This window comes from Vollenhovia emeryi, unplaced genomic scaffold (assembly GCF_000949405.1).
Source record: "Vollenhovia emeryi isolate VEMERY1.0 unplaced genomic scaffold, V.emery_V1.0 DF939190.1, whole genome shotgun sequence".
Classification (NCBI taxonomy): Eukaryota; Metazoa; Arthropoda; class Insecta; order Hymenoptera; family Formicidae; genus Vollenhovia; species Vollenhovia emeryi.
Window position 1 is genome coordinate 737,885 of NW_011967176.1, and position 11,013 is coordinate 748,897.

General features: G+C 44.7%; 1 protein-coding gene across 2 annotated transcripts in view; it reads right to left on the bottom strand.

The window, feature by feature from the left end:
• Positions 1 to 397: 397 nt before the first annotated feature.
• Positions 398 to 11,013, bottom strand: part of LOC105562359 (AN1-type zinc finger protein 5) — a 27,256-nt gene continuing 16,640 nt past the window's right edge. The window contains exons 1-4 of one of the 2 annotated variants that reach the window (XM_012013141.1): positions 5,671 to 5,897; positions 4,227 to 4,704; positions 3,374 to 3,545; positions 398 to 3,303 (exon numbers count right to left, since the gene is read on the bottom strand). In XM_012013141.1, coding sequence (XP_011868531.1) covers positions 3,155 to 3,303; positions 3,374 to 3,545; positions 4,227 to 4,511 — 606 coding nt within the window. In that variant the 5' untranslated portion in view covers positions 4,512 to 4,704; positions 5,671 to 5,897 and the 3' untranslated portion in view covers positions 398 to 3,154. Of the gene's footprint in view, positions 3,304 to 3,373; positions 3,546 to 4,226; positions 4,705 to 5,670; positions 5,898 to 11,013 lie in introns of those variants that run through there. The other variant, XM_012013140.1, reaches the window with a different exon arrangement.

An 11,013-nucleotide genomic window follows, 5' to 3' on the forward strand; every position in this document is an offset into this window, starting at 1 on the left:
TAAACTCCGGGAGACGTTTCCTCTTCTCTCTCTCTTTCTTTTTTTTTTCTTTGTACAGTACAGCTACAATATAATTCGATGAGGTGCTAGCTGAAGAGCTCTATATAAAGTAGTCGAGAACGCACAAAAAACGATTTCCGGCTTTCGTTAGGGGCGATGCATTTATATATATTTTGTTTTTAAATATACATAAATATAGTTCCGCTATAATTATAAACGTTTCGAGAACTGTTAAAAGGGTCCGTACAGGGCCGAAGGGGGGGGGGGGAGGGCCGAGGACAAGAGGGTGGGAAGAGGGGGGAGAGCGTAGGTAGGGAGTACACTAACTTCCTTCACGTACGTAAAACCTAAATGTCTAAAGCATTTCAAAGGATGGTAATTGTAATCATATAATATATTAAAGTTGATGTTACTTTTTTAATAGCTTAAACGTACTAATATCAATCGTAATAATTACAAGCATCGTGTTACGTCCTTATATAGTCAGCCGAGTACGATCGTCGCTGATAATCTTTTTGTTTATCTCTCTCTCTCTCTCTCTTTCTCTCTCACAGTCTCTCTCTCCCTTTCGCTCATCTCCTATAAATCATTTATGTTCCTGCACGCATTCCTCTGCCGCACTCTCCCCAGGCATCTCCGTTCTCCATGTACGCATACCTTCAATCACTCTCTCCCTATTTCTCTCTCGGTCATTCGATCGCTCTCGCTAGGCAAGATTATTCCGATATTGCGATACACGTTAGAAAAATATGCTATGCCTAAAATAGGATGAAGGCCTGAAGGCAACCATTCCGTCGATATTACTGATAATCGGTGTCTGTGTCCCTGTGTGTGTGTGTGTGTGTATAGTATGTATTTATGTGTAGATGTGTGAATGTAAGTGTGTATGTGGTGTGCGTTTTCTTCTATACACGATTCTGATTTCTCTCATCAGCGTTCTTAAAAAGGTGCGCCAAAAAGGAAAAAAGAACAGATTCATCGACAACAATAATATCTTGATACAAGATAAAGTATATATATATAGATATATATATGTATATATTGTCTATGTGAAGTCGGCGCATGTATACAAGTCGTCCCGTAAAGATCGCGAAGAATCGTGCCCGAATTTATCGATGGATTATATGCCGAAAGATCCTTTTCGATCGCCTTAATCTCTAGGTATCGTCAAGTCCGCAAGATTTTCCGGAAATTCGCTGCGTGTGTTCGAAGAGAGAAAAAAATCGTTCGCGGCTGGAGTACTTTCGGCGACGACACGTCAAGTTTATTTGGTAACTAATACGGGATAACTAATGCAGCAACAAGATTTGCTTATCTTCGAGAACCTGAAGAAAGAAAGACACATATGTATATAAAAAGCTTGATAGACCTTACGATTACACATTTAACAAAACGCTTTATATATTTATCGAAAATAATAAGATATTTGATGTACATTTGCTCGTTCGAGGTGACGCAAAAGAATAAGAGAAATTAATTTTTAGGCGGATAATATTCACCTTCATACAAGTCCACTAATTACAAGAAACAAAAAAGTAAAATAACACGGCAGCACAATTTAGATTAAGCGCTTTGTCTCGGGATAATGTAAAGAAAGAGAAAGGAAGGAAACATTTCACTACTTTGTTTTACGCGAAATCGGGAAGTCGCAGTATGTATTTCAATATATACTTGTTTTTTTTTCCTCAAAAATTCAAACCCACTCATGAAGCTCTCTTAAAGAATTGACCTATACGTGAGGCAAAATTTGCGCAGTTTTATCATCTTCACTCATCTTGTTTTACAGTAATACAACAAAGCTGAACAGAGCTATAGCACCTTTCCGCGTATGCTATAACTTTACAAACATTTATAGGTGTTTGACGGACGAAAAATAAAATGAGTAAAATTCGGCACGAGAGTTTTGAGCGCGGAGAAGAAAAATAGAAGTATGTACGTGGATTATATAAAATTTATCAGTGTAATATCCTCTTCGCGCACGGTTTTCAGTATACGTTCACACTTTACAAACTTTAATAGTTCTCTTCTTTCGTCGTTCATATAATGCCCGGCCTCTCTAGACATTTTATTAATCATTTACTCTTACATTATGCGCTGCTGTGCAGCACCGGAATACCTCGCGCAGCTACCCTACGAAACTCGCAAAACAAGCAAAAATAAATGAAACTAATCGACTTCAACCATTAACAATTCATTTATGGTCTAAGAGAACTCGAAGAATACGTTAAAGAGGGGTTTAATTTACAAATCCCAGATTGGCGGCCGTAGTGTAAATAATTATTTGCAATATAGGTTGAAACATATTTAATGAGTAATAATTGCTGGTTATATTCACGTGAAATTGGACATAAACACACAGTACTACTTATACTTCATTGCATTATTTATGAATCAATAGACTAATATACTTAATAATTATTAGACTAATTATTAACCTAAGATTGTGATCACCTATCATCGTCAGCCATTACCTAAGCAACATTCCCTATTTTTTACTTTTTGATATATAAACGAAACAGCAATGTATAAAATTTCTCGAACAAACCAAAACTTTCCTAAGACGTCCTGGACCGACTGACCGCACCAAGAGTTGTTCTGCCTTTACGTAAAACGAGCTTCATATTCGCAAATTTTTCACTTTAAGTAAATTAATAAACATAATATAGAATAATTATAAACCGTAATAATCATGAAGATAATAATAGGTAATAATAGTAGTAAGCTGGCAGCAGTTAGTAACCAGGTATATTCTCAATTAAAATTCTCTCACTAGATGACAATCTGAAACTTACATGGCACTGGCATCCAATTACGAATCATTCACTCACGCGCACACACATTCTAATTTGCAATCTTTCGTTTATTTGTTCTGTCTGATACTCGTTTCTTTTCCTCTTCATTTTTCCCCTTTCTACCCTTCCTCGGCATTCAGCTAAAAAACAATTTTGCAGTCGATCTTGCGCGCACGCTCGCATTCATACTTTCGCTCGCACACACGATCTTACACGCTCGCTCGCTCGCTCGCTCGTTTCACCCCTCGACGTGCGAATCAGCTGCCAGATAATTTATCTCGTTTTCTGCGTGTTTTTCTTTATATTCTGTTTGTTTATATAGTTATAATAACCATTTTCCCAACGACTACACACTAAATAGTTCAAATTTTTTGCACTTTTTCACCAACAACAACTGGATTGTTGCGCCGAATTTCTTGAGCGCCCATTTCTTTGTAATCGAATTTGCAATCGTGCTTGTCACTGTATCGATGCACGGCGCAGAATAGTCCTCCACAACGACACTCAAATCCTGAAAGTTCATCATCGTGAAAAAACAAAATTAACTCTGATTCGCTGTTAGGTATTAAATTAGCGCTTACCCGTCAAACCAACTTTTTTGCGACATACAGCACAACGATTTTTCTTCTTCTTAGATTCTTTATCAGTCTCTTTGCCATCGAAGGAGTCGTCTACATCGCCACTACTCGCCGATGAGCCTTCAGCTACTGCACTGCTTACACCTACTTCACTTTCCTGATCTTCTCTGTTTACCTGGTTGACAAAAGTATAACGCATACCATAAGAACAGTGAAAACAATTATTTGCTATTAATCCCTCTAAAGTTTCCTTTATATCTTTTATGTTTCTTAAGTTTCCATCATATTTCAAATTTAATGGAAAGATTTGCATTATTATATTACAAAGGTACAAATCCTTATGTTAAACAATTGTCAATTAGATGTAAATCTGCCTATGTCGTTTACAAAAGTTTCGAGTAACGCATAGGACAGGTGCGGATGTGGAATGAGTTCATAATCAACGCCGGAAAATGAATGTTTCAATAATATAATCAGATGTGTTTGCATAATTTGCTCTTTGACGGGCAATCTGCTTTTGTCAGGTATAGGCAATTCTGCAATTTCTTGTCCCTTTTCACAGTCCGCGTATAAACGAAGAAATTTCTAACGAAACACAATGCGAGAGAAGCAATAGGTATGTGTTGCGCATTAATGTCAGGTAAGGCCTTCGAGCAATACTCTAATTATCCGCGAGCAACACTCTAATATTCTGTCCTCTTGGCGCTTTCAAAATATAGACTAAAAACAATTTGATGTATACGACCTTGCGGGTTCAGGACTGCTTATAAGCGCTATTTTCTGCAAATTAATTGAGAGAACAAAGGCGTTACGTTTGTGCGGAACAGCTGTCGGGAGAGCGCATGGTGATACTCACTTCTTTGGGACTGGGCAGATCTGACGTTGACTGAGGTATTGTAGGAATGGTAGGTTGGGCCGTCGTTCCTGTAGCTGCTGGACTACCGAAACTGCCTTGCAACGTACCAGCGTTGCTGGAGACAGTCTGTGAGGTTGGTACGGTGGCAGCTGACACTGGTGGTTGTTGCTTCTTTTTTAGATTTTCCTTATAGCATAGGGAACAAAGGCCATCAGTAGCTGGCGAGCCATAAAATCCACAGCCACTGCGACACAGAGCTTGCATAGGATTAGACTCTCGTTCCATAACTCTCGTCTTTGTCAGTGTCACTCTTGGTTAATCGAGCAAACTCCCGTTTGTGTATCCTAGTTATGCGATCACTGCCTCGAGAAACAGTGGAAAGTTGCAGTCAGCTTGGTGTAAGATAACTGGGTGTAGTCCTTTGCTGCGGCTCTCTTCCCAATTGCTCCTCTGCAACCGTGTGTCACCATGTACTCACCTGTCACAAGCAAATCGTACAGTTCATTAGCGGGGGTGAGGCAAAATCAATCGTCAATCGATGGTCCTACGCTACTAAATTGCTCACGAATGGACAATGCCAACTTGTTATGTATGTAGTGGCTCGAATGGAACGTCGACGTCCCCTTTCAAATTTGGGTGCCGTATCCAAATATATATATATAAAGCGTTACAAGCTAAAACACGTCGCAAACGAGAGCGACAAAGTCAAATCGCTGTCGAGGCGAGATCACAAAGTGTATCGCGGTTTATAAATACAACGCTCGTGGCGTTAATTCGCGCGATACGTTGCGCTATCTCCGATCCTTACGGCGACAAAGAGACAAGTGCAACTGTCCCAGCGAGACCGTGGCATGTCGTGCCAGAAAATTGCAAGCGGGGAGATCCGCGAGAATCGCGGTGCTCGGCTGATAATCGCAACGAGCGTTCGGGGACGAGCGAGAGGCGGGCGGATCTTTTTCGAAAACGCCAGATAACACGGCGCGAACTGGCGAGAGGAGAAAATGGGACCTATATATCGGCAATTTATCCTACTTGCCGCGCCGTGCAAGGTCAGAACACAAATATCTTCTGAATGAGGCATGCCCTTGGTCCCGCGGACACGCCGAGGCACTCGATAATAACCGAAATTTTCGACAAAAGGACCCCGTCACGGAGTGGAGGAGGAGTAGAGGAGGAAGAGGAGGAGGAGGTGGAGGTGACTTGGACGGTGGCCCCCGAGCGCGAGCGACAGAGAGCGAGGAAGGCGAGAAGCCCCCGGTGGGAGCGAGCGAGAGGGCGAGAGGAAGAGGGGAAACAATTCCTAGGAATTTTTACTACGTCATCTTGGCGATGACATTTTTTTTCCCTTCCTCACCGCTCTGCCGCGCGAGGGACGAGGGCCCCAGGCCCCGTGGGAAGGCGTGATCCGCGCGCGCGGCGTACGTACCGCCGATATTTAACTCACTTTCCAACACGTAGCCGTGTCGCAACCGATGCACAACATGGAGTAGGAATTTGTGCGAGGCATTTAAGTGGCGGCGACCGTATCCTTATCGCGACCCGCGGACACCCCGCGCACAATAGGACTGCCGAGAGAGGATCGCCCCGTCTCTTTCTCCCGTCGCGCTGGCTCTCTCTCTCTCTGTCTCACTCTCGTTTTACGATCCTCTCTTGCGGCGCACTTCACGCGGCACGCGAAATCACGACGGAACGGAGCAGCCTTCAGCCTGGCGTTTCCGTGCACGGCGGCGGCGGCGGCGGCGGCGGCGACGACGGCGGCGGCGGCGGCGGCGGCGGCGAACGGGGGCCGTGGTGCGTCGTCGGTCGAGCGCTCGCGAACGTGTCCGTGCCGTGCTGTCGCGCGCGGTCGGTGCGGACGCCCCGGCTCACCGACGCTCGATATTACCTCCGATCCGCTCAGCCCGCGAGGACGGAGGCGAAACAACGATAACGACGGGCGAGTGTTTTCATGATGGCGATCGCGGACCAGGCGCGCTGGCTTTTGGGCGGACGCGTAAGCGACGGCGGCACACCGCGCGCGCGAGGCGATACGGCACGGCGGACGCGGTGGTGGCTGCCGCAGCGGCGGCAGCGGCGGCAGCGGCGGCGGCGGCGGCGGCGGCGCATCAGCGCCGATCGTAGACGCGGAGCCTCAACCGCTCGCCGTCGCTGCCCGCCAGTTCCGAGTGCTCGGATGATACAGTGGAGTGCGCGGGGAGCCGCGCGCTTTCTCCCCGCGATCGCAAACTCCTTCGGAGAGAATTTCTCGGATGAAAATTTGATCGGGCCCCTCGCTTCCCACGATTTCGTAGGAGGCGCGCGCGCACACGGCCGCGGCGGCGGTTTTGGAACGCGCCCCGGCGAGCGATTGGCTCCAATTGAATCCAATTGGTGCCGCGAACCGCGAAGCGGGACAAGTCCACTTTTTGACACTCCGACCGCGTTGCCCGCGGCCGCGTGCGCCAGCTATTTAGGGAGATTCTATGTAAGGACGAATTTTCCGCTTTTACAGCGTAGACGTTTCGCGGGGGACGTACGCAAAGTATCAGGGTTGGGTAAGTGACGCGTTACATTGTAGCGACGTTACGGTTGCAGGTTTTTTTTTTTGGTAGCTCTACGTTACTTTCTCTCCACCTGTAACTGTAACTAAACGCAGTTACATTTTTTCGATAACTAGTAACTAATTTATTAATTGCATTGATTGTTGCTTTATCTTTTTTTTTTAAACCTCCACGGGTCGCATTAGGCCTTGCATTCGCGCATAAACGTCTTTATCGGCGCTCTACAATTCAAATGCGGATTTGATATGTTTATTTTCATTGCAAGTAAGTAACCCCGCACAAAGTAACGATACGTTACTTTTTGAGTAACTTTAAGTTTAACGCGTTACTTTTCAGAAGCGGTGACTTGTAGCTGTAACCAGATACTTTTATATAACTTTCCCAACCCCGCAAAATATTAATACGCGGCCTAAAAGTGCGAGGGATCTGTGTCGATCTGACGTGATCAATGACATTCGAAAAACAACCCGGTTCACTTACACGGATAAGCGGCTTTGTAAATCTTTTCCAGGTTTGTCTTTAGACGGGATTGAGTGAGACAATTAAATCGCCTAGCTGGGTCATCGATCTGTTTTATTATTAGCTTTGTTCTCTCATTGAAAAGGAAGTAAGAATACATTTGAATGTGTGCGACACACAAATTACCTCGTTATAATCGGATTTTAATTAAGCGTGCGGAGAGACAGATATATTTAAGTCTCAACGGTTATCTTTTTGAGTTAGCTTAATGAAAACAGTTAATGGAAAGTTAAGACGGTGGGTTTATAGATCAATCAGCGAGCGGAAGCATATAACACTTTTTCTACAAATTAGTCTCGCAAGATTCGAACGCATACAATAGCGCTGCAGTCCTATACGTCTATATGTGTTTTTCCATGCATTATTAATACAGGACACTCCAGAGAATCTGACCTTAATTTCTAAAATGGCCCATTAATTGGCGCGGCTGCTTTGGAATCGATCTTTTCCTTTAAGTTTATACATTCGTTACGCCGCGCGAATTTTAAGTCGCGAAATATTATCCCTGCATTGTAGGTCAAGATTCTGTTGAAACATTAAAGACTCAACTGTGGATGCTTTCCAGCGAGGGACACAGATTGACACGGTGTAATACAGAGAATTATTTCATCCTTGTTTAATAAAGACAAACAACAAAGATAAGACGATTGTTACGTAGTGTCGCCTGTGTACGTTGCTGGAAAGCACCCTGTATTTTCTCGCAGCAGACTACGTTTGCACGACAGCCTGTAATCCGGTTTAATAATCTGATCCAACGTGTTTCTTCTTTTGACGATAATGATCACTTAAATTCGAGCCTATTTTGTTGCTCTAAACATTTCAATCGATCTCTGTATACAGGGTCTCATATACACTCTGTATAACATACATATATACAGGGTGTACTAAAACCACGGAATATTCCTTCAATCACAGATTCTTTAAAAACTTTCAAGAGAAAAATTCTAATACAAAAATGTCGAGGCTATAACAGTTTTTAAATAATAAGCGATTATATGATAACAAATGACAGGCCTGAGATTTCGCGCGCTCAGGCACGACGACATGACGAGTGATGAAAGTGCTCCTATGAATGTCGCCCTTTTCAGCATGGTAACAACCTTCATGGAAACTGATACTGAACGACAACTTTGACAGCTGCAACACTTTGAAGATACAAAATGTTCCAAATTATTACTTGAATTAAACGAAGAGGGATGAAATTTATAGGAACACTTTTATCACTCGTCATGTCGCCGTGCCTGAGCGCGCGACATCTCAGGCCTGCCATTTGTGAAACATAATCGCTTATTATTTAAAAACTATTATAGCCTCGACATTTTTGTATTAGAATGTTTCTCTTGAAATTTTCTAAAGAATCTGTGATTAAAAGGATAGTACACCCTGTATTTTAGTACACCCTGTATATATATAGAAAGTGCCCTTGCATATCGATTCAGAAATTGGTAAATTCTGAATATGACAAAGAAATTACTTTGAGAAGCGGCACCTTCAGGATATACCATGCCCGAACGCGCGAAATTTCCGCAAACTGATTGGTCAACTATAATTAAGTGCTCCCCATTTAAAAACTATGATAGCCTCGACATTTTTAAGGCCTGTGTCCAAGTTCTAGGCATCGTGGGCACAGATCTTTACCCAAGGATTTTCGTCTTAGAATATTCTACAGAATCCGTCAGTGAAAGGGTTATCGAGCTTCCTACGACACCCCGTATGTGTAATTGTAGTTATCAAGCAAGGCATATTGGTCGAAGAAAATAATTTTGGACCGGGTAGTACACGGTTGTTATTGAACCGAATCATAAGCCCACCGCGTAAACGTGGTCGCAGATGGACTGCTACTCCGTAAATAAAATTATCAACCGCAAATGGGGAGAGACTTGTCGAAAGGACAATCGGCCTACTTCCCGATGTTATTAAAACTCGGCTGCTTAAAGCGGTGCTCGAATAAAGGGTATCTTTATCCGAATCAAACGGTACCTCTCTTCCCTATCGGTTGTAAGGGGTCGCGGGAGGTTAAGAATTGGGTCAGCCGTCTCGATCGGGAAAAAGTTATTAGAACGCGCATATAGAGTCGTACCGAAATAGTTGTTGGGAGCGTACATTCGAATGTCTGACGAGTTTCTATCGATATCGAGTAACCGGGCGAGTTATAAGTACGCCGGCTCGAAATGCGTAATTCACGCCTAGCATCTTTAAAGAGTAAAACGAACACGGCGTAGCTGATCCAAAGTAGGGTACGGAGAAAACCTTAAAAGGCTCTTGTAAATTTCCGTCGTCTATTATTCGAGATCCTGCTATCTGCGTATCTCGCAAATGACAAATCTTACTTGCAACAATAAATATGTGCGGATGTTTGTGTAAACGAGCAACTTTTACGTTTCGCCAATCGTTCGGAAATTATTGCGCAAGTGATCGGACACGTGGGTTTCATCCAAGGATGAAAATTGCATCTCAAGCTTGAAAGTACGGATATATTTTAAAGAATTGGGACGATAATCTTTTGAACGCGTTTTCCGCGCGCAAAGTTGTCGCGATTTAATGCGAAAAAGGCGCAAATATTCTCTTCCGCCGGTCTCCGAGTAACATTAGCATTAATTGCATCAGATATCGAAGAGGAATTTTTTTTTATTGGGTTCTGATAAGCCACGAGCGGCATTTGCATAAAATTCAGCTATCGCGATCATGCGTAATCGCGCGTTCGCTTACTCGGAATACTCCAAGATTTGACTTATGACCGTAATTTCTCATAAATAAAATGCCGCAGCCGACAATTGTCAAAGTTCACTGTTCCTTAATACGGATGACTCGCGGGGCTGCATATATAAAATACGCGCGTGTAGGAAGATACCATTTTTCAACTTTCCGTCGAAAGGCCTCGACGAATGCTGCCGAACTTGAGAAAACGCATCGCGACGCGACGCGACAACGCCAGTCCATAGTCTACAATTTGCGCGAGAGAAATTATTTATCTCTCCCGGGCGAGTTCCCTCCTTAAGTCTCGCGCGATAAAAATTGCGTGCGCCACACAAAATGCGTGCGAGGACAGAGGTGAAAAGGGAGGGTCCGCCGCGGGATCGGAGCAGCTGCGTGCAGCGAAACGCCACGGTAGTCGGCGGACGGCACTGAAGTGAAGTGAGGCGATAATGCGAGGAAAACGAGTGGATAAGAAAGGGGCGGGGGGGGGGTAGGGGCGGCGGTTATAGCAGGGGAGGGGGAGAGGAAGAAGGGAGGGCGGAGGGTACGCGCGCTCGCGACGCCCCCGCGCGGGGCTTTCTAGCACTGCGAGAGCCGCCGATCAAAGCTTCCCGTAAGGTGTTTCCAATGCACACTCCTACGCGATGCGACCGGGGGAAGGCCGGGACAGGTGGCACGACGCGACGGGTTTTAACGCGGCGATTACTCGGCGTTTAATGCCCAGAGTGGCGAGAGCCTCGCGCGATTCGTGGCGACGCCACGGGGACGGCGTCTCCTACCGCCGAGCATCGCCGGAGCGAACTGAACGTAGTCTCGGAACACGCGATCGCCGAATGACTCGCTCGCCTCCTCGGCGCGAGGCGAGAGCGGAGCGCTCGGTTTCGACAAAGCGGAGCCTCCGCTTTTCCCCTAGTTTCTCTCTCTCTCTCTCTCTCTCTCTCTCTCTCTCTCTCTCTCTCTCTCTCTCTCTCTCTCTCTTTCTCTCTCTCTCTCTCTCTCTCTCTCCCTCTCTGTCTCTCTAGAGATTTTAT